This window comes from Scomber scombrus, chromosome 21 (assembly GCF_963691925.1).
Source record: "Scomber scombrus chromosome 21, fScoSco1.1, whole genome shotgun sequence".
NCBI classification, from domain to species: Eukaryota; Metazoa; Chordata; class Actinopteri; order Scombriformes; family Scombridae; genus Scomber; species Scomber scombrus.
The window spans coordinates 8182727-8205918 of record NC_084990.1 but is presented as its reverse complement, the minus strand read 5'-3'; the positions used below and the strand labels follow the sequence as shown (position 1 = coordinate 8205918).

Genomic DNA, 23192 nt, shown 5'->3' with positions numbered 1-23192 from the left:
GTCATGATTGACCCGCCTTTACCAACACACACACATTAACATGCAGCACAGGTATCCACAGTTTTGTCTTGTTTTTTTTCTGTGTCAGTTATATCATCAATGCTGGCCGTCCTCCAGTAACGGAGGAGGAGGCACCTCCTTTTCAAATGCTCTGCTATAAAACAAGTCTTTAAAAAAGGCAGGACTTGTCATAGTGTATATAATACCAACAATAATCAAAAATTCATGAAGCCAAATTGGATATTCTTTTTAAATTAAATTGATAGTTTATCTGCTACAGCTTTTCCAGCCCAAAATTAAGACTCCCAAATATTTGGCTAGTAACAGCTGATGTTCATTTCCCATCTCAGCTGCCTTTTAAATATCCTTAATGGACTATATTTAAGTAAATAAAGAGCATTTGGGTGCGGAGCCCCCTCCTTACAACTTCTCCTTTGGTAAAACAAGATGGGGACACATGACTGACCACAGCAAACGCTTCTCACAGCCACAGAAAAAAAACAGCTCCACCATCTCTTATCTAAATTACCTTATAAGGGTGTCTAAGTATTATAATAGGTATCAGGTATCATATACTGTATATAGTAAGCAGGATTATACAATAGGGGTATGTATCATCTTATAGGTGTAGTATATCGAATAAGGCGCTATACGGGAGTATATAGGCCTCTATGTATGCTTTTGTTTCCAGATCTGTCTTTGCGTGATGAATCAATTATTAAAAAAAAAAAAAAAAAAGCACAGCTCAGGCAGTGAGCAGCGAGCTCTGTTGATAGTATCACTGTGACACTGCGGAGGGGAAACAGTTAACAATATATATATATATAAGTTTAATCAATTTATTTCCCCCCTCTTTGGTCAATGCCTAAACTATCCTAATGCTTACAAACAGAGCTCAGTTCACATGAATATATATATTTATATTTATATATATATATATATATATATATATATATATATATATATATATATTATATTTATATATATATATATATATATATATATATATATATATATATATATATATATATATATATATATATATATATATATATATATATATATATATATATATAGCAGGTCTACAATACTGTGTAAAATGTCTTGAACTACTGACAACCTACAGCTGCTGCTGGCGGTGGCCGATGACTTGCTTCACCGCCGCCGTACTGTTTCCTGCTCACTGCCTCCACAGACAGAGCTGTGCACTGCCGCATACACAGACGCATATTTACTGTTAATTATTATATTCATACATGGATACATATATAAAGAGAGAGTTATACATTGCAATTAACATACATATATCAATAGCATATAGAAGAGAAATAGAAATAGTCAATAGATAGCAATCATTATCGTCATCATATTCATCATAATACTAGTAGTAGTAGTAATACGATCCCTCAGAGAAGCTAATACCTGGGCTGTTCCAGATGAGGGTTCTTAACGGCAATCCCCCAAAAAACCTCACTGCTGAGCGACTGACCTCAGATCTGCCACTTAGGCTTGAATTATGATCAGGCATGAAGTCAGTTTTTAGGAGTTGGATTATTGAAACACAGCAGCCTTTGGTGTCACAACGGTGGACAAAAATTAAGGGATTGCAGACGAAGGTGGATCATCATGAGAGGCAAGTAGATCATCCTGGTGTTTGATGACCTCATCTACAGGTCTTTTTTTCCCCTTTATCTGTTTTGCTCCTACCGAGTATAACCCTCCTTAGCACTGGTTGAGTGTTAAAGATTGAGCCGATGGCACTCTGAACACAAACATCGACTAATATTTTAAATATAAAAATTAGGCTCGGTGAAATTTCCACCTATGCCTTGCAGAGAAGTAAAAAATCTCCTTTATTCTCACTCTGCAGTTCTGTTTCCGCTCAATTCGCGGTCTACTGCTGCAACCCCTTCGCACGAACCCCGTCTGGAACAGCCCGCACAGAAGGAAAAATTACAAAATAAAAAGAAATCATTAAAAAAAAAAAAAGAAAAAAGAAAAAAATTACTATAGTCATCTAGTTTAGCGATACATGTCATATAGCAATACCTCAATAACAAGAAGTTCTTCTATGTAATCAATACAGGTGTTTCAGGTTATATATTTATTAAGCTTAACCGCTAAGTTATCAATTATTATTAGTAGTATACCATTATTTGTAAATATGTATAATATGTGTGTATATGTATCTGAATATAGACATACCTCCATCGTGTTTCCGTCCACATTTAAAGGCTAGAATAAGATGGCCACAGATATCCCGCCTCTCTCTCTCTCCTCTTCTCTCTCTCTTTCTGCGTGCATGTTTTTGCATGTGTGTTCGTGTCACATGTTGATGTGTTGTTTATAGGCACAAAATGTGGTGCGAATTGGTTTCCCGCTCTCAAGCTAGCAGGTTCGGCTAGTCGGGAACGTGATATTTGGGTGCGTATGAGGAACACAGGTTTCTGTTTGAAGGCTGTAAGGGAGTGTGATCGGTTTTTCGGTGAAATAAATGACCCCGGATGGACTGAAGACGTGTCAACTTGCCTTTACCTTCAAACAATCTTAGATATTCTAAACGATCGGCTACAGAAAAAAAATATATTCGCCATCATCTTCAAACTTTTCATTGAGCATTTAATCCTTAAGCTTTCTCAGTCTTTAAATTATCATTCATTTCTCTTTTTTTGCCTCCTTAAATTATTACTAAGCCCTTTTCTTTTTTGTCTTGCCCTCACACAAGTCTTCTGCAGTATTTTCACTGTGCTTCAGTCCAAGTGAGGGTCATCATTTCTTAATGGGCATCTGCGGTCTGATCTGATCTATTGCTGAGAGCAGTTGTAGCCAGGACTCAGTATGTGTGCTGCAGTTTGCTTCTTTAGTAGCCCTCCTGCACCAGCTTCACATCTCTGTCTTACCATGGCAGTGTGAAGTATGTGATGGTGAATAGGCCCCTTTTTTTTTGTTATTTTGGCAACTGTCTCAAGCCAGTAGCTCTCGGAACTTTCGCCGCAAACGTTGAGTTGCGATTTTGTTTTTGTGCCAAACTGAACTGTCACGTTACCTCTCTTTCAGTGAATCTGAGAGGAGCTGACACTGAAGCCTGCTTTGATTCACCGTGGCGACTGGCTGACAGCAACTACAAGGTTAACACGTGAGAGTGTGTGTGCGTGTCTGTGCTCGTCCCGTACAGGAACGGTTGGTATGATTACAGAACCAGCTATCAAGGGCTTATATTTTCTTTCTACCAATAAAGGAAGAAGGGATGGGGGGGGGGAGGTTATAACTGTAATGTTACACAAGTTCAGTTCTGGGTATGTAAGTATACTTCCATACATCCCACAACCACAGCATTGTTCTTAAATGACCGATTTCCTCTTCTTTTTCTTTTAAAGGCCTGTGCAGGCGTTACATTCATAGCGTTCTACCAATATGGCAGAAATTATAACAAGGAAGTATAACTCCCATTGACAAAAAAAGGAAAAAAAAAATCATCTTGCTGTATTTCCACAACAGGAAAGAGAATAGGATTTGGTTGTTTAATGAGGAGCATCCACCAAGAGCCTCTTTGAACCAGGCTTCGTAGTTCCTTCAGCCTCAAATCGCCACCGGCAGCACTGAGAGATCGGCTTTTTTTGTTTGGCACTCTAAAAGTCAAAGTAGACTTTTTTTCTTTTCTTTTTTTTTTTTTGAAACAGAAGAGCGCCGTGCTAGAACGAGCTTTGAATTAACGCCGAGCTAAATTTAAGAGCCGCGACCAGCGCGTCTGTCTGAGAATTACTCCAGTGCTGCAAGGATTAATAAAAAAAAGAGAAAAAAAAGAAGGTACCTGGTGGACACAGACGCTCGGTCTCAATAGCAATAGGTAACGCTAATTGATTATTTTAGGGGGGGGGGGGGCCTAAAGATGCTGTGTGTAACTGCACGATGATAGAAAACAAAATGTTGAAGCCAAGTCCTGTATTTTCACTAACAAAGCTTTCTCTTTGTATCTGTGCCTATTATATGCCGTGTGTTAATTTGTTTGTATGCGTGTGTGTGTGTGTGTGTGTGTGTATGTGGGGTCGACTGTTCTGCCGTGTGTCCGTCTGCTCTCACACTGCTGGCTAGATGCTAGAGGAGGTCAGACTGGTAAGATGACAGACTGTTCGGTTGTAGCTGGTGTGGCAGGCCTGTCTCTCTCTCTCTCTCTCTCTCTCTTTCTGCAGCTCAGCGCCCGTCAGCTGCCTCCAGTCGACGCGGCAACCCTCAGAGGTCGTCTCCGTCGGACAGCCGCCGTCCTCCCTGAACGAAACAGTTCAACTCTTAGTCAGACATAAACAGTAATATAATAGTGTAGTCATATATAGTGTAACGTGTCCGCTCACCATGCTCTCCGTGTAATCTGCCGTTATGGTGACCTGCTTGTCCTCTGGGGGAGGGGTCACCACGGAGCTGTCTGTGCGTCTGCTCTGATTGGTGAGCTGCAGCCACAGTTCGTACATCTGTTGCATGTCTCTCACTGCGGAGGACAGAGGTGAGGGAGAAGAAAAAAAGGGAAGAGCGACCTTGAACGACAACAATCAGATGATCAAGTGGAGTGTGAGTGGAGGGAAGTGGGCACTTTGCCTGAAAATCTATGTGATTGCAGCCTTTTGTCTAGACTGTAAAGGAGGGCAAAAGGAGAAACAGATCAGAAGATGTGATGAAAAACAGGCCTTGATAAATGTACTTTCTTACCATTATAAAAACTACAAAAAAAACCCCCAAAACCAATAAACACATTAGGTCTATGTGTGAAGTACTGTTTGTATTTTGATATAATCTTTTAAAATTCAGTAGGTGAATCAGGAAACATTTTAATCAAGCTCAATTTATATAATTAACAAGAGTTTAAGAATGGATCAGGCTTGATCTAACAGGCGCGAGTTAGTTTATTAAAATGTCTCCTGAACATCATCCACATTCAGTTTAACCCTCGGGTCAATTCTGAGACGGGAGGACAAAAGTTGCACTGTTGACTTGAAGACAACAGGAGGGGTAAACAGAACTCACTCTATTTGTACCTGTCAAGTGATGTTTATCTTGTTGTTTATGCACAATTTTGAGCTTCATTCATGTTCTGAATCTCTAAATCACCTGATCTGGTTTATATATGTTATAGCAAACAGGAGCTTACAGCTGTTGTTCTTCATGTACGTCCACACGTCCCTCTCCTCCAGACTGTGGGCGAACGAGCAGTTTCCAATATAGTGGCACTTCTTCTGCTTCATCACATGCACGCACATCTGGGAGAAACACAGGCGAAAAGTGAAAGTAAAAGTGAAAGAGTGATACCAATAACGTCACAAACACATTTTTCTGTTGTATTTCTGCTCTAATTAACTAGGTTACGCTTTATTTTGTAAAAATGTTGCTGTTGTTTATGTCAATGGAGAAAAACTGTTCCAACTGTTACCACCAAATTTGTTTTAAATGCTCACTAAAATGTGTTAATCCCGCATTTACTGGAATGCTGTGTTAATTAATACTATTAATAGGATCAACCTCCAAAAAAATTGTCTTGGGGGTTGAAAGTAACGTGACAACACCGTCACAGACACAATGTTCTCTAAAGTAGACAGAGCTGCGGGGGTTAGAACATTTACTACAACACCTGTCCCTCAAGGCAAAAAGCAGTCAGCTGGATTTAGCATGTGAGAGACGTGAAGGGGGCGGAGAGAGAGAGGAGAAGAGGGTGTGAGGATTGTATAAAAGGGAAAAGAAAGGAGGAACTCACGTCGTATTGCTGCGGATAGGTGCGGGAGAAAGGCAGTGGCCGAACGACAACCCACTTCTTTTTCTCAAATGATTTCACCAGCAGGACTCGACGCTCCTTCGTCCAGCTGGGGATGCAGAGAGAAAACATGAATACAAACACAAGAGACTTAACTCTTGTAAATAAAAATCAGTGACACAAAGTGTGACATCAGCCGTAAACATCTGAGCCGAATCGCACCTGTGTCGCGCTTTGGCCGTGCAATACTTGAGGTTCTTGTCGGGTTCGTTGACCTGTCCTTCTCTCCAGCACTGGCCGCACACAAACTTCATTTTCAGGTTGAGCGGACGCCCCCTTCCCACCCCTGCTCCCAACCCTCCCACCCCGAGCCCTCCCATCGGGCTGACCCCTCCCCCGCCGATACCGTCTCCTCCTCCTCCGCCGCCCATTCCCCCTACTCCTACCGCAGATACGCTGCTGCTCGGATGGGAGATGTGGATGGGCTGGGGAAGAAAAGAGAAGAGGGGAGGTGAACATTGATTGTGTAGAAGAATGCGGTTTTGCTTTACACATTTTGTGGCTGTTCGAGGAGCTTAAAGCTTCGTTGAACATTATAATAAACACAAATGTGACAAAAATTGGCTGAGGAGGTGTGGTGCCTGAGTCAGCGCAGTGGGAGGGTGGAGGGGGGGAGCTGGCCATGTCAAAAAATCAAAAAAAAGTGTGAAATACTAAACTTTCCTGCCTCACCTTCTGCTGCTTCTGTGCGTTCTGCTCCAGCCTCTGCCAGTGTCTCTTAGACTCCTGCACCATCTCTTCATGGGTGATTCCTGAAGGAAACATGATAGAACAACAAGACAAGACATTGCACAATGATTAATAATCAGTTGCTGGTCAGTCTACTATATGCTTACATCAGGCTTTGATGCTGGGAATGACTGATCCCAAAAGACTCATCTTTGTGGAATGGGAAATCAACCTCTCCCTTTTCTTTTTAAAGATGGATGACTGACATGATCTCAGTCTTGGCTGGACGAGGCCGGAATGGGATCAATAATTCATCCGCTTACTCTCTAACGGCCTTTGTTTGAGACTAAATGTACAGCACTCTAAAGCATCCTGCATAACTGGTAGCTTGAAAGTTAGTTTATCTCACTTTCTATTTGTTGTTCTACTGATTTACCTATTTATTGATCGCTCTCATTATTCCTCTGATTTTTCTTATTCACTTTATGTTACATAAATGTCTGAGCCTGTTGTCTGTTTGTTTATGTGTTGTTCTTATTGTTTGTTTCTGTGTGCCAGAACTCTATTAACCATGACAGAAAGCAATGTTGTACTAGATTACATGTTATCGTGTGAAGCCTCAGTTAACAGCAAAATGTAATTGTCCCGACCTGGATTTTTAATGTTTGTGTGTGTGTGTGTGTGTGTGTGTGTTCTCTACCCACCGGTGTCCTGCTGCAGGACCCAGCATTTCAGCTCTATGACGGAGTGTGCGAAGGAGCAGCTGTCCTCCCGCTGGCAGCCGTACCGAACCTCGTGGCGGCACACGTCGAACTGGCAGAGCGGGTGCAGGGGACGCACCTTACTGTAGCGCACATTGGCTGACCTCACCACGTGCACCAGGCACCTGGAGAGCAGAGCAGAGGTACACAATCACACATTTGTCACACATGTCAAATTCTGTAGCTTACGAGTGTCTTTATCCCCTTTGTTTTATCACGCTATTAATATGCCTCACTTTAAATGAGAAGTTGTTGTATTTGAGCGAAACGGAGAATGCGCTCACTTGTTATCGTCGAATGGGTGTCGAGCTGTGAGGTTTGAACAGACTGCTAAGTTTTCTTTGCTGCGTTTGCTGATGATGCGAGGCTTACTGTCAAAACATTCCTGTGGAAAGAGGAAACGGACACAATAAGTCAAAGTCTTGTTCCGATGCTCCAGAAAAGCAAATCCAGAGAGAGAGGGAGGGGGGAAAAAAACCAGTACAGTACTGCTTCACTGACTGTGATCTCACCTCACAGAGGAACATGAACATGCCCATGTGGAGCTGCAGCAGCCTGGTGACGCTGAGCGCGCGTCTCTCTGTGCTGCCCAGCGGGTCGAACAGCAGCTCTCGGCTCAGCGCGCCCTTCCTCTCCTGGGTCCACACGTCAATCTCCTCCTGGCAGTAGGCAAACGTGCAGTTCTCCCCATACTGACACTCCTGACGCTCCTGCACCTCTGCAGGACCCAGAGAGGGGTGAGAGTGAGAACATTAAAGAGAACTATAAAAACAACTTAACTGCATTTGGCTGCCAATAAGAATGTGCCACATACCTTTGCAGAGTACAAATGCCCCAAGGAAGTTGTTCCGTGCAGGCCGGGGCCGGATCCTCTTCCAGGTGGGGTCATCTATGTTTTTGAGGCGACAGAGCAGGACGTCCCTCTTGCATCGATGAGCTGCCTCTGGCTGATATTTGTAGTCCATCACTCGTGGCCCTGTGAGCAAAAGGAGAAAGAATCAGGTGAAATTACACCGAAGAAAATAAGGATTTTTTTGGAAATGCTTTCTATCCTTGTGGTTACTGATTGATGCTGTATGTCTTTAATGACTTAACATCCCTTAAAAAACAATGCTTGACTATTTCACACATAACAAAACAGTTGGTGTGCTAAAAGAGAAGGAAGAGCAGCAACATCCCACTGTGAACTTTTGGGAAAAAAGACAGGAGAGGCTTGTAAGACCTCGGCTGCTTGAACAAACCTATTCGGCTGTAACAGGCGTGACAGGCTTGCCGAAACTCATGTGTTGCTGCTAGAGGATTCCTGGAGAGCAGAGACAGGTTGGTTCCTGCTGGACCGTTCTACAGAAGAAAGATGAGGAGAACATAACATAAAGGGATGTTAATTAATGGAACGGCATGACTAAAAGCTCATTTTAAAAATCTGGGGGGAAAAAAGAAAAGAAGAGATGATGCAAAGAATGTGAGCAAGTAACGTATGTTTGTTACTCACTGCATGTGCAGCGTTGTGGTTGCGCATTCCTGGGATGAAGCTGTGACACACTCGTCCCCCTGAGGACCACAGACACAAGGACACTGATGGCAGACGCTGTATTCTGAACGGTGCTGACTCACACACTGCCTGCTGCTGATGTGAGTATCAGGTTAAAGCCAACTCCCTGGGAACTGTGCTACGTTAGCTACGTGAGAGAATGCCAAGACACTGAAACTAATGCTGGTCTGGTTACCTCTGTGTTACTGTGTCTCAGTTTTTTTAAGCTCTAGCTCAAATTCATGTAGCACCATATTTCTGAGTAAAGAACAGTACGCTGTCTATAGCGGGAAAAAAATGCAGTGTCTTTACATAGTGCTGAGCTACAGAAAATGAGTGTTAAAATGGGTTTCTAGTCTTCAGCTCACCAGGGAGAGTGTACTCAGACAAGGAGTCCAGCCCGCCAGCGATGACTCCTGCCTTCCCTTCTCCGTCTGTGGCCCCGGTGGAGAAGCCTCCCAGTGCGTCCTGCGCCTGGGTGGAGCCCTGGTCCCGCTGGACCAGCGGCGAGTAAGACTCCAAAGGGGACATGTCACTGATGTTGGAGCTGAAGTAGGCGGGGGGAAGCTGGGGCGATGGGGCGGGAAGGCCGGGGGAGTAAGGAGGCCGGAGACCCACTGCTGTGTTGGGAAGGTTGGTGGGGATAGCACCCTGGACTGGACTCTGGAGCGGGAGACAAGATGGAGCCAAGAATTACTTTGCACGTCCCGACTGATAACACAAATATAACCCTGCAAATTCCACTGGAAATTTTTCTTCCTGCCTTCCATCTCTAACACCTAATAAACAGAAAATGGTGCGTGATTGGTTGCTTCTGCCCCTCAGTCACCTCACTGACTTTCTTGGGGATGCAATCCAGCATACTGTCCAGCTTGTCCTTCATGGCGCTGCTGCCGCATTCGTCCATGTGCTCCGAAACGGGGACAGAGTACTGCATAGGAGGCAGGGCCTGGCTGCTGGGGCTCTCCGACAGGTCGGTGCACGGGGTCACCTGTGAGCTTGCGGGGTCGTCGCTGACAGGGATGGGCGTGGCCAAAGGCGCAGGGATGCACTGAGCACTGGACAGGTCGGCTGAATAGGAGGAGGGGGAAAACAGAAATGGAAGAAAGGATGAATGAGGGAACTGGATGGGAGTCTGGGAGTGGACGTGTTTATGGTTTGTCAGTTTGCCGTACTTTGCCCGATGTCACGTAGAGATTCCAGCCCATTGGAGGACAGCTAGGGAAAAGGCAAAAGAACATAGCACAGAAGATGTTCATTGAGTCAGCACATCACTAATATGTAAAGCTTGCTTCTTTTTTTAAAAACATACAGCAGTTTTCAATCTGAACACCTGCTAACTCTACAATATCATAGCAGCACCCACCTCTCCTGTAGGTGGAGAAGTCTCCCCATGACTGTCCCCTTCTGTCGCCGTGGACTCTGTCTGAGGGCTGACGTAGGCTTTACGGCCCTTGAGGCCCAGTTTATTGGCCAGATCCTGAGCCAGCTCGCTCACCTGCCTGTCCTGGAAGAACAAAAACACAAGAGGTGCCATTTACCGCTACTGCTACTTATTTCCAATTTCTGCATGCACTAAAAATGAACTTTTAATGACTGCTAAAAATGTCTTGGCATCAATATTTTCAGTGTTGACATACGTGTGGCGCTGTGAGGAGACATTTGGTTCCACACTCGTAGGCCTCTCTGAGTCGTCCCAGCTCCCTCAGACAGATCGCTTTGCGGTACAAAGCCCTGCGACTACTTTCTGACACACACAGTGCACTGTCACAGTCCTGAACCCCGCGCTCATACTCCCTCTGAGACAGAAATAAACAGTTAGAAAGAAAACACATGCAAAATTAGTGTAGTAATAACAAAGTCTCTACATGTGTTGTCCGACATCATTTTAAACAGTTTTTGACTTTTAAAAAGGAGAACAGACACCCACTCCCTACTGTGTATTCTACATAAACATCTGCAAGTGACACATCCCCTCCTCTCCTCACCGTCTGGTAGTAGGCAGCCGCCCTGTTGATGTACAGGCTCTCGAGCAGCTCTTGGGGGATGACGAGAGCTTCAGCCTGGGCGTAGCGGGCAACGCTGATACCCTCCCCGTACTGCTGGGTCGCCTGACGCCAGTCCCCTTCTCGGTAGCATGAATTGCCCTCATCCAGCAAGTGACACACCAACTGGGTCAGAAACGCCTGAAAGGGAATGGGGGGGAATGATGAGGGTCAACATAAAAAAATAATGGGGGGGGGGTTTGGGGTATGAAATGGTCAGAAAGACAAGATGTGTATATGTGAGGATGACCACATTGAAGCACATGTTTATATAGCAGGTTTGATATATTAAATCCAACAATTGTGAACAGAAAAGTTGAAAAGTTTTTTTGTTTCAGACCTCATAACTCTCTGGCTCTGGGAAAGGTAATGAGGACCTATGGTGAGAAAACAGGGAGGCTGTCAGTGTTCTCCATGTAGTAGGTGTCTGCACTTTGCTCACAACGATGGTTTAGTATGTTACTAATTTACTTACTGGATAAAACTCATTGCTTTCTGAATCTCTTCTCTTCGCTTCAGTCGTTCAGGATCCATAGCCTGAGGATGGAGACAAGATTGAGACAAGGCAACTAACCACTGTTTTCATTATTGATTAATCTGTTGATTATTTTCCTGATCAATCAATTAGTTATTGCCCAAAGGTGACATCCTCAAATGTCTTTTCTTCTTCAGTTTGACTTTACTATCATAGGATACGTAGAAGAAGAAAAAAACAGAAAACATTAATATTTGAGATGCTGGAATCAGACAATTTAGACATTTTCTTCTTCTTCTTTAAAAAAAAAAAAAAAAAAAAAGTGACTCAAAATTATTAATCGACTATAAAAGTAGCGATTAATGTATTATTTTGCATCTGAACGATAAACGGACTAATAGTTGCAGCTCTACTCGCAACAGCTTGAAGTACAACAACAAATTTCTTACACAAACACAAACAGCTCTGACAGCTATGGTAAAAATACCCTCAGATATCATTAACGTCCTGATGAATAAAGTTATATCTCGTAGTTATTAAAAATACTGTTGGTAGTATGAAGCCAAGGCCTCCATTAAAACACGCTGAGCAATCATTGGACTTGCTCAAACCAAACAGCGGGGACAGCTAAAGGGGAGACTGGCTACTAGTTAGCCTCAGCTACATAAACATTATGTTTATCTGGAAGTGACCCTGGACACTAAAGATATAATTAACGCATAATCTGCGGGTATTTTAAAAGAGGGGGCGTCTGAATGGTTAACACAAGTTCAAAACGTTAGCCACAGCAATGTTGTGTAAATGATAGCTAACGTTAGCATGTGCTAAACAGGCTAAAAAAAGACCGACAATTACAACTAATCATTGCGCCCACAACAATGCAACTAAAATAGACAATTTGCATCGGATAAGCTGCTAAAAGTCACTGACGTGCATGTAACCTCAGTTAACACCACCTGAGTTTACTTACTGGTGGTCAGGATTAGCCAGCTAACGCTAACGCTACTACTTCTGACTCGGGCTAAAGGCTAATCACTGTCATTTAGCTTCACTACATAGAAATGCAGAAAGTTAGATTAGCTTGCGAAAATGGAGAGGTTACAGTTTGCAGGAACCATCTGTTGAGCTGACAGACACTGCACACACACACAGTAATTACTAGCAACTAGATAAGTTAGCTGGCTCACTCTTTAATTCACTAGTGAAGCCCCCACTTAGCACAGCGACTCACCCACAGCTGTTATTAGCTTGTTTTCAGGTCAGACACACAGCTTCACAGCGCGTTGGCGATACTGAGAGGGAAAAAAACAAGCCAGCCAAGTATCAGTCAATATCCAAGCGCATATTTGTATATGTAGTGTTCCTGTCATTGACGTGTGGACGGAGCACGATGCTGGCTGTTTTGGACAGTGCAGTACCGCAACAAGTATCCGAGAGCAGAGCGACCACCAGAGGGCAGCAGAACCCCGCTGAGCTTTGATTTAACTGAGCTGTGCCTCACTGGTCATGCTGTGAGTGGTGACTTAGCTTTATCCTGCAGGTGTGGAAAAAGTATTAAAACATTCTTATGGTTATGTAGCCTTACTGTGATGTGTATAATGTTTATGATGTAGACTGAATTTATTGCGCATTCTTTTTTCTTGTTTGTTGCAGTGTTGCAATTTGAATTTCTCCTCTGGGAATCAAATTTAACAGACTGCTATTCATCCATTTGAGTTTAAAATAGGCTACTCCTAACACATACTTAAATTTAGGTGAGTTGTTACATTTGATTATATTACAAATACTAATCACCAGTAACTATAAGTGTTGGACTTTATAACATTTAGCTTGATCTCAGCTGTTAGTTACCTGTAAACAAAGGTTTTAAGAAGCCCCCACAGGTGTTTCTCTGATATGGTTATCCTGCTTAGGGGCCCCTTGGTAAACATTATTTGTAGCCTAATAATGTGATTTACACTTCAAAATGTTGGTCATCAGCAAAAGCTCCTATATCTCTGAACTGGATTTATATGCAGCGCACTGTGTCCTGTTACACTGGACCGTCATTAATTCAGTCAGAGGCTTTATCATAGCTACTGAAGTAAATAAGTGGAATGTTCACCTGTTTTATCCATTATAGACAGTAGGAACAATAAGTACATGTTGTTGTGAATGTGAGATTTGGGAGGATACATCATGTTAATTTTGATACTGGGCCCCTACACCAGACAGTAAAACAGGACAGGTAATGATGCAAGACTGTATTAGAGCCTTTAATCGTTCTAGTTTATATTGTGCTTAAAGATCAAATAGACATAAAATACTCTGCTTGGAACCTCCTTGTGTGTCTGATTTGTTATTTCCACAAAAAGGTATACAAAAAGTATACAAGAAAGTATAACTACCATGTTAAATCCCTAGACAGATATACTACTTCTCAGACTATGTCTACTGCTTCACTGTAAAGTTTATTCTCAGTGTTTGTACCCTGGAGGCTTCAATTTTCATCATGCTTGTGTAACTTTTTGTGAAAACACATGTTTATAGGCCCACCCTTTCAAACTGGATTTTCACATAGAGAACATTTCCCTTCTCAGCAGATTAATGTAAAATAGCCTCCCAAACTCTGCACAATCATCATTCTACACAGTGTAGCTCAAACATTCAAGTGAAGGAACAATAAGACACACATTTTCAATCGATTCAATTATTATAAACCAATGAACACAGAGAAAATGTGGGGCTTTTTGAGCCTTCAAGGGCATGGTGTAGTTACCTGTGTTGGCCAGTTGGTAATCAGGTGTCTCTCAGGTGGAGGTATGTTTGTAACTGCAGGAGGGTTGACATGTGTCTCTGGATCAGTCTTCTGGGTGATGGTGGCTTTATTCTCTTTGCTCTGAAGCTCAAGGTCCTCACTGACACTGAGACTGGCCTGTCTCCTGGGCTCGGACTCTTCACATGATTGAACCAAATCATCTTCTCTGCTCTCCTGCAGGCCTGGCTCCTCACTGATGAGCGTCCACATGGACTTCTTAAACTCCAACGTCTTTCCAGTAAGGAAACCAAACAAGTAAGCAAACGTCGCTTTAAAAAGGGAGCCTAGCCTTGCAGAAGCATGCAAGCTTCCTCGAATAACTTTTACTGGCACTTCAGCGATAGCCATGCTGAGGGAGGACGACAAATGGCGCCAAAAAAAACAACCCTTACTGGTGTTTTCCTAAAATCTCTTCTTCTCTGCTGCAAACGTAGCCTACATCACAACCTGTCCCGCTTTGGCGTAAAGTCAGCGCAAATTCAGGCTGATGTAAACTTTCCAAAATATGCATTACATTTGAGTTAAGCAAAGCATTGATGACCTGGCTTTACATATTGACGGAAGTTGAGTTCAATAGGTGAAGTAGAGAATGGAAAAGTTTGTAAGGTAGCTTTAATTAAAAATAAATAAATAAAAGCCCGAACTCAATTTAAACTCGGTGGTGGGCTAAGTGGACTTTTTTTGTAAGATTTTGTCATATTTCTTTTTTTGATGACATTTTGAATTTCTATACTTTTAAGTTTAAAAAAAAAAAATACATTTTCAGTTTTTGTCAACATTGTCAAAAAAGTGATCATTCTACTTTATGTTTATTACTGAGGTTGTACTTAGTGGTGGTGGTGTACTGGGGTGCATTATGTTGACTGGTGTTCCTAATATTTTCCCCTCTCATGTATGTAAATAGGGTGGACAAAATATAAGAAACACCATTCAATATAATGCACCCTAATACAACACCATCAACCGAGATAACCTCAATAATAAACCTGTTTTCACCTTCTTGACAATGTCAACAAAAACTGAAATGTATAAACTTCACAAATATAGAATTGAACGCAGAGCTGTTGTATTGGATTGCATTACATTGCACAGGTGTACCTAATAAAGAGGCCAGTGAATGTATATATTAATTTACTGTTTTTACTGTTATGGAGCCTCCAAGTGAAAGTATTTCACATGATTGTACTGGAGTGACAATAAACACTGAATTAATGTTCTCCCTCCTATGTCATGCTTTAGAAATATATTTTAAAAAATATACTCACAAAAATGTCAAAAAATAAATAAATAAATAATATCATATTTGAATAAAAGTAACAAATTATTATTTTATGTTAATACTCCACCCAACTCTTGGATATATTTCCAGGACTGATGAATTAATAATATCCTGAGTATTTACAGAGAAACCAGCAGATGGCGCCAACACACCTGCACGTTGTACGCCTACAGCCGCCGTGACATAGGCGGAACCGGGCATGACGTCACGTGGTTTAGCAACCGGCGCTAAAGCAACAACGGCGGCGTGTGTGTGTGTTGAAGCTTCACTTTCTTTACGCGGACATTACTCCTTGAGGTGAGGCACAGTGTTTGTTAACAGTTATCTTTCACCCTTATGACGATATTATGACTGAGTCGCCGACTGAGAAACACGATAATTCAACTTTTATACAGTCACATTAGTTTTAATGGAGCTAACCGTTAGTGTATGTTAATACCAACTAGCACCTGTGAAGCTAGTCGCTAACGTCATTGTTAGTATTTGTGTTGATAAAGAAAATGATAGGCTTAAAAGTCTGTCATAGAGCACACTATTTGGTTTTGGTTACTAATTTAAATGTCACTTCTTCTGGTTTTGTATGTTGACTCTTCTTCCCTTATGAGTGACTTCTGGATGTCTCCATAGAGTCGTTATGGCTTCAGATGACATATCTCAGCTTGCTGATGCTCTCTCCAAGACCCATGTCGGAGATGGAGAGTTGAGCTACAAGGGCCTGGGACTGAAGCTGGACAACGCTGAGTCAGGTCAGATGCTTGGCAGGAACAGAGATGGATTTCAGTGCGTTGTTGGTATCAGATGGCTGATCCCTGTAAGCGTTTCCTCTTCCGATCTGATAACCTGATCTTTCTCTCTCTCTGTACTCTTACAGTGGAGGAGCTGGTGCGTGACATCGAGCAGTACCACGGTCTGAGAGCTCTACGCCTGGAAGGGAACACTGTGGGAGTGGATGCAGCCCGAGCCATCGCCAAGGCTCTGGAGAACAAAGATCTGCTCCAGGTACTCCTCATTTCATGGTTTCAAGTCCCTGAAAAGTAAGCATGATCCATATCACAAATTTCAGCTGTAATTGATCAAGTAGCCTTAATTTGGGGAGTTGTCATCAGCAATAAAACTCTTGAATCAATATAAGGAGAACAACATCAACATGATAAACATTTGATTTTAGGAGCAGGTTGATATTATTCAGCTGAACAGCTAAAACCTGTTCATGTAACTGCTGCGTGGCAACAAAAACAGGAATGTTAGTATCTGTTTAATCACTCTTAAAGTGCACAGTGCAGCATGTTTATCTCTTTATCACTACAGCTGGAGTTCATTTTAAACCTTTGATCCCAGTGATAATAAATGCTTCCATGCCAAGTGCTTTAAATACCCTGATGTACACTTTCCAAACTGCTCAAATGCATCAACGTTTTTATTCCACACTCAAAGCTTTGCTAAAGTGGACACATTTTTGTTAATAAAACTAAGAATTTGATTAATCATTCATGCCAGCTGTCAGTACTTTTGTCCAATTTGGTTGGCATTGGATTTATTATGATTCAAACGGAGCTTCATAGTATTGATGGATGCAACACTCCACACTGTTTACACTCTGTTAACATCTCTTTGTGTCTTTCAGAGATGCTACTGGAGCGACCTTTTCACCGGGAGACTTCGTTCTGAAATCCCAACAGCCCTGGTGAGAATTTCACCAACTGGTTTACTAAAGATTTTTTATAGGTTTATGCATAGTTTCCACATCTTCTTTTTGTGCTCTCATCAGAGGTCCCTGGGCAGTGGATTGATGAGTGCAGGGGCCAGGCTGACTGAGCTGGACCTGAGCGATAATGCCTTCGGGCCGGACGGCGTGAAGGGAATCGAGCAGCTGCTGAAGAGCCCATCCTGCCACACCCTGATGGAGCTGAGGCTCAACAACTGTGGGATGGGAATCGGAGGAGGGAAGGTAAGCTGGCAGCCATGCTGAATGCCTTGATGTGTTTTGACTTGTCACTGTCACGGAAAGGTATAATACATGTTAGCATTGTGGTACTGACAGTGACTGTGCTGTCTGGTTTGTGTAGATTCTGGCTGAAGCTCTGATCGAGTGCCACAGACAGTCATCGGCACTCGGAGCGCCACTCAAACTGAGAGTGTTTATCGCAGGGAGGAACCGCTTGGAGAATGAAGGAGCCAGAGCCCTGGCCAAAGCCTTCCAGGTAAAATACACACAATAAAACACACACTACAGCTAAATAGCCAAAAGCAAAGACAGAAAATAAACAAAACTATATTTATTTGATTAATTGTTAATTGTGTCTGTGTCTTGTGTGTACTTCTAAAACCTTTACTGTGAGGAACTGCTGATTTTCTTTGTTTTATATATTCATAAATGGAATATCTTTTTATTTTGGACTGTTGGTCAGATAAAAGAAGACATTTAAAGATGGAAGTTTTAGGAAATTGTGATATTCCCCCGCACACTATTTTTAACTTTTTATAGACTAACAGATTAATTGATAAAATGGTCATCAACTGTGTAGTTTTATATTTGCGCTGATATAGTGTAACAGATACTTGCATTATGCCCGTTGTAATTTGGCTCACAAGTTTTAAAGTCACATTTATACGAATAATAGAAATCGTGATGGGGAATTGCTATAGAAGCCAGTTATTAATAACAGTTTGTGTTTCCTCATGTAAGCTGATGGGCAGCCTGGAGGAGGTCCACATGCCTCAGAATGGAATCAACTACGCGGGTGTGATGGCGTTAGCATCTGCCATGCGACACAACCCAGAGCTCCGTGTCCTTAACTTCAACGACAACACCTTCACAAAGAGGGGAACTCTGGCCATGGCACAGGTGAGGCCTGTTAATTTTACAGATAATACATACAAACAAGGTGGATATTGCAAGTGTGTTGGAGCCAAAGGAGTTTTTTTCTGACTCTTGTCCTGTCCTGTCCTGTCCCCGCAGGCTCTGAGGCACCTGAGGAACGTCCAGGTAATCAACTTTGGCGACTGTCTGGTCCGCTGTGAGGGAGCCATCGCCCTCGCTGCAGTCCTGAGAGAGGGGCTGCCCATCCTGAAGGTCAGTCATCAACGGTCATTTAAGTTCAGCCGTCTGAGTCTATATACGTCAGCTTGATCACAGAGCTCTGACGTGTGTCTCATCTGCAGGAGCTCAATCTGTCATTTGGAGAGATTACTGAGGCAGCGGCTCTAGTGGTGGCTAATGCTGCCATGGACAAACCTACCATGGAGAAAGTGGATCTGAACGGTACACACTGACTGTTTTCAATGTAGAAGAGGCAGTCATATGCCCGTTGTGTTAAAAATGCAGGAGAATTTGTGGAATGTTCTTGCATAAGTGTTAAATATGATGAAAATATTGGAAAAAACAATATTGTTAGAAATGAGCAAAGGTTGAGAATGAGTGTTGTCTGTGACTCTGACAGGAAACTGCCTGGGAGAGGAGGGCTGTGAGGCTTTGAGGGAAGCTATGGAAAACTTACACAAAGGAGACATGCTGGCATCACTCAGGTAACAAGTGTGTGTTTGTGTAACAACGAGTATACAAACACATATTTCACATCGTTTTAACACTAAAAAGGTCAAATTTGTTTTTTCTCTGCCTTTCTTCTTTAGTGACGACGAAGGAGAACCTGATGACGAAGATGATGAAGACGGCGAAGAAAATGATGATGGTGAGGAGGAGGAAGCGGAGGAAGAGGATGTTAGCGACCACTGTAATGAAGATAATGAAGAGGACGATGAATTTGTGAAGGAAAACGGAATGTCGAGAAAAGATGACAGTCCTGCTAAACCTCAGAGTCCAGTAAGATGACACCAGATATATGTTGTACTGAATTTACCAAACAACCAGACACACAGTGACAAACATTCGATACTGGGTCTTTTTTGCTTATTAACAAGTAATATTGTATATGAATTGACAGCTTTTAAATTAACCCTGTTTAACAAAATCATTTACATCACAAATATGATAAACTTTCATAAATAATAAACAATACCCGATCCAGCTAGCTGAGTCAGTATCAGACTGATTTCAGTTCCAGTGCATCTCTCATCATTGGTATATCCTGCAGTAAACATCCTACTGAGGTCTTGAAAGCCTCTCAAATGTTTGCTTCTCAGTCATGTTGGTTTTGTGTTATTCCTCAGGCAGAGATACTGTCTTTCCTCAGCTGCCCGTCTGCTGAGAAGCTTCTTCAGCTGGGAGAGATGAGGACAGATCTGCAGCAACAGGTGGGAATTAAAAAAGTGGCTCCTATTTAATCTGATGTAAGTGTTCCTAGCAGTGAATAGATATGCTGAGACTCTTCTCTCTCTCTCTCTCCTCTCTCACCAGGTGGATGCGACAGACCCAAACAACGCAGCCGATGTGCTTCTGAATATCGCGTCTTTGTACAACGAGGAACCAGAGACCAAGACAGCTGTCCTGGAAACTATAGGTGAATAAAACAAACACTGTCACTAACGTTTCCTTTCTTTTGCTCATATTGACCCTGGTCTCGTTTTTACAGTAACTTTAATAATGCAATGCAGGTGGACGGTATCTGCTGCATCGTTTTAATAACTGGTATCTCTGTGTCCCTCAGACTCGTTGCTGAAGAAGCTCCTCTGTGGTTCAGCCCTCCCGTCATACTGCTTCCTCTCCACGCTGCTGGTCAGGATGGGACTCCTGAAGGTACAGTGCTGCTTTTACTCTGGCACCCCCTGCTGTCAAAGCTTAATTACTGCAAATGTTTCTGTTCACAGTTTGTCATTTCCTCTTATAACAAGTACAAGAAAATCCTTACAAATTTTTTTACATTTGTCACATCATCAAAATATCACACAGTTGTATACTTAAATGTCTGAAGTAACCAAGTGTTGGTTCAATCTGTGTCGCATGATTTAGTCCTTTACTTTTCTGTCCTGTGTTTCAGGGAGAGGGGAAGATGAAGAAGGTTTCGCTGGTCCCAGGTCAGCTCCTGTGTTTGGAACATGCCGTCCAGCAGGACTACTTCACCCAGCACCAAGCCTCACTGCTTCACACCTTCCTGTCCAAGTAAGACTCATTTTCTGTCTACACAAGTCACCCATCAGTCAATGTGGTCAGTTTGGTTTTCATCAAAACATATTGAGAAACTGTGTTGTCCCTTTTAATGTTTCATTAAAGTCTAACCTGTTTAGTTTGAGAAGGATGCATTTAAGGAACTTATTACTTAACTCTATTAGAAAAAAAGTCTAATATGTTGTGTGTGAATGTGCAGGAACGGCGACGCTCTCAAGTCCTGCAGCAGCAGCAAAGACAGGCTGAACTCTGCTCTGGAGAAAAGGTGCCTTGACCAACACTGATCAACCACTGCCAATGCCGACACAGGAAAACACACACACACACACACACACACACACACACACACACACACACACACACTGTACTGACATTCATCTTTTCACCTACAGGGAAGCTTTTACACTTGAACAAGGGACAAATACAACCACTGATCTCCACTTTTCTTGACTTGTATATTTTATGAAGACATGACAAAGACTGTCCAGAATGTCTTCTGATTTTTATTTTTCTACTTATGTTTGTGACTTATATTTTTTATAGAAAATAAACATACAAATAATAAAAATATAGAACTTCATATCAGTTAACCTCAGGGTTTATGCTTAAAAAAAAACCCAAACTGATTGTAACTTTGAGTGGAGCTAACATTAGACAATGTTGGCCTGACACCTTGTGTAGCATATTGCTTCACATTTAGTGAAGCATGTCATTTTATATTGTTTTAAACGTTATTGTTAAATCTTTGAACAAAGCAGCGCACCTCTTCCAGATGAGGTGACTGAGGTCTTATTACTGGTGAGTCTGGAAATTGGCAACATAAAGCAGATGCTTTTAAAATGATTACAGATTTGCTGAGTCAGACCTGCATCACACTGATATTCGCTGCTGTGAAAACTTCACTATTGGAGTTATGAGGTATAATTAGTAGGGACAAAACCATTATTCATGTAAATCAAATGGAACAAAAAAAAAAAGTTCAGAATAAATTCATCATAAATAAAGAGCTGGCTTTATTGTTCCATTTTATTGATATGATGCATTACACACTGTTTTGTTTGTTGTTGCATATCTGAAAAGAATAAAGGGGACCAACTTTTAGGGCACAGACATGCTGCTGTTGCTCGTAAGGTTCAGTCAAGTCAGGGTGCTGTGTGCATCAGACTGTGAGCAGGAATGAGCTTCTCACACACACACATTCACATACACACATACACACACACTCATGAACTTGAATACACACCGCATGTGTGCATCACCCTGCACTGAGCACAGTCATAACACTGCACAGCTCAGGGGACCGCTATCACTTCTACCTGCTGTTTCTCTCTCGTCTTCGGGATCCATACTCAACACTCTTATTCAAATAAATCGTGCTCTTGTATGACTGTCACCCGCAATCAGTTGTAATATGTTACCTCATGTAGCTGTTCATGCTCGTTGTCGATGTTTTAGAGCATTTAAGGGAATAGGGTGAGAACGGGATGTTTTAATGGCATTTAGATAATCTGAATAACATAGACAATGAGGATTACATGTGTATTAAGATGTTTGTTTAATGTTTTGTATTGAAGCTTTGTCATAAATTTAACTAATCTAACAAGCCTGTCTCTTCGTCTGTGAATGTCTGTCAACATGCCTCTTAAAATGTACATTTTCCTCAGTGATGGTGCAACTTATAGTTTGTTACTAGTAGTTCTTAGATAAGACGGCATCTTTGGTGAAGATATTTATTTTTAAATCTGAAGATATTGTTGCAAATACTGGACCTGGATGAAAATAATAGTTGATATTGTACGCCCTTTTTTATTGGAGCTGTAACTCCGCTACAAGAAAACTACAAGTTGGTTTTTTTTAGGTTGAACTATTCCTTTAACGGGTGTTAGAGGAGGTGTGTGTCGGGGGGAGTGGCAGTGAATGGAGGGATAAACGGAGTTTGTTTTGGATGGGGGACAGCCGGGGGAAGAGCAGCAGAGGGGGCAGAGACCGTGAGAGAGTCGGCGGCCAGTAACGACCAGCAGCAAGACGGAACCAAGGTGAGTCCTCTCTGTGCGTAAAATGGCTTTCCATCGACTGAAATTATCACACGTTATCATCTCAAACATGTATTACTTAGTGTCTCTAGACTATGAAGGCTAAAGTTAATTTGAACACTTACTAAATCAAACTTAAAATTGAATGCTCAAATTACTCCGTCACATTAATAATAAGTACTTCCAAAAGTTAATTGAATGTCCGTTTACGCACAGAATCACGTTCTTATCAAACATTATTTTTAGGAATTATTTCAAAGTATTTTCTGGTTTAAGTATTCAGAGCCGATGGGGGAGCACTCCTCACTGTCCCTGACCAGGGGACACACATTTTTTTCAGGGGAAACGCATTTTGGCACAACACTGGAGACAGACACTGTGCGTCTTTGTGCGCGGCCGGCACGGCTGCCCCTCTGCGGTCTGGGCTGTGTTGATCCCTGGAGGGAAGCAGACAAACAGTCCGGCCGGGGGAAATTCCTCCGTCTCTAGTTTCTTTGCCCCTTTCTGCTCAGTGGATGTTAGAAACAAAACATATGATACTGCTACAGTATCAAGACGTTTCATTTCGGCTACTGCCAAGTCAACTTGGTTTCCCTGCAGCCTTAAATAGGGCTGAAGAGGTTGATTCAATATAGGAGTTTCTGGCATTCTGAGACGATACAAAGACACTTTTCCCCATTCATACCAATTTCATCATTGTTGACTTCATATGTGCATAACAAATTAATTTAACTGTGCTGTCT

The 23192-nt window shown here is 42.2% G+C and overlaps 2 protein-coding genes across 3 annotated transcripts; one reads left to right on the top strand and one right to left on the bottom strand.

The window, feature by feature from the left end:
- Nucleotides 1-1047: 1047 nt before the first annotated feature.
- zc3h7bb (zinc finger CCCH-type containing 7Bb) lies at nt 1048-12687 on the bottom strand. 2 transcript variants are annotated; one of them, XM_062442961.1, is made up of 21 exons: nt 12510-12687; nt 11279-11340; nt 11144-11180; nt 10747-10944; nt 10399-10557; nt 10125-10265; nt 9934-9976; nt 9588-9829; nt 9127-9421; nt 8720-8778; nt 8469-8568; nt 8042-8203; nt 7740-7945; nt 7512-7612; nt 7171-7352; nt 6470-6549; nt 5960-6222; nt 5741-5846; nt 5141-5249; nt 4350-4483; nt 1048-4266 (listed from the first exon to the last, which is right to left on the bottom strand). In XM_062442961.1, the coding sequence occupies exons 2-21, from the start codon at nt 11335-11337 to the stop codon at nt 4231-4233; spliced, it is 2712 nt and encodes a 903-aa protein (XP_062298945.1). In that variant the 5' UTR covers nt 11338-11340; nt 12510-12687; the 3' UTR covers nt 1048-4230. The 2 variants fall into 2 exon arrangements, with proteins under 2 accessions (XP_062298945.1, XP_062298946.1); XM_062442962.1 differs by having other exon boundaries at nt 9597-9829.
- A 3301-nt stretch (nt 12688-15988) lies between these two features.
- rangap1b (Ran GTPase activating protein 1b) lies at nt 15989-22019 on the top strand. The gene is made up of 15 exons (XM_062442700.1): nt 15989-16100; nt 16226-16353; nt 16979-17038; nt 17123-17302; nt 17421-17555; nt 18041-18199; nt 18314-18427; nt 18517-18616; nt 18795-18879; nt 18985-19174; nt 19522-19605; nt 19709-19811; nt 19959-20047; nt 20289-20410; nt 20616-22019. The coding sequence occupies exons 1-15, from the start codon at nt 15989-15991 to the stop codon at nt 20698-20700; spliced, it is 1746 nt and encodes a 581-aa protein (XP_062298684.1). The 3' UTR covers nt 20701-22019.
- Nucleotides 22020-23192: the final 1173 nt, after the last annotated feature.

Excerpts from the sequence above, each read along its gene's own strand:
- zc3h7bb (XM_062442961.1), bottom strand. The coding sequence starts at position 11,337 with ATGGATCCTGAACGACTGAAGCGAAGAGAAGAGATTCAGAAAGCAATG. Across the intron at positions 8,569-8,719 it reads ACCACAACGCTGCACATGCA|AACGGTCCAGCAGGAACCAA; the intron begins GTGAGTAACAAA and ends TTTCTTCTGTAG. Across the intron at positions 4,267-4,349 it reads CAGATTACACGGAGAGCATG|GGAGGACGGCGGCTGTCCGA; the intron begins GTGAGCGGACAC and ends TGTTTCGTTCAG.
- rangap1b (XM_062442700.1), top strand. The coding sequence starts at position 15,989 with ATGGCTTCAGATGACATATCTCAGCTTGCTGATGCTCTCTCCAAGACC. Across the intron at positions 16,101-16,225 it reads GCTGGACAACGCTGAGTCAG|TGGAGGAGCTGGTGCGTGAC; the intron begins GTCAGATGCTTG and ends GTACTCTTACAG. Across the intron at positions 19,812-19,958 it reads AGCTGTCCTGGAAACTATAG|ACTCGTTGCTGAAGAAGCTC; the intron begins GTGAATAAAACA and ends TGTGTCCCTCAG.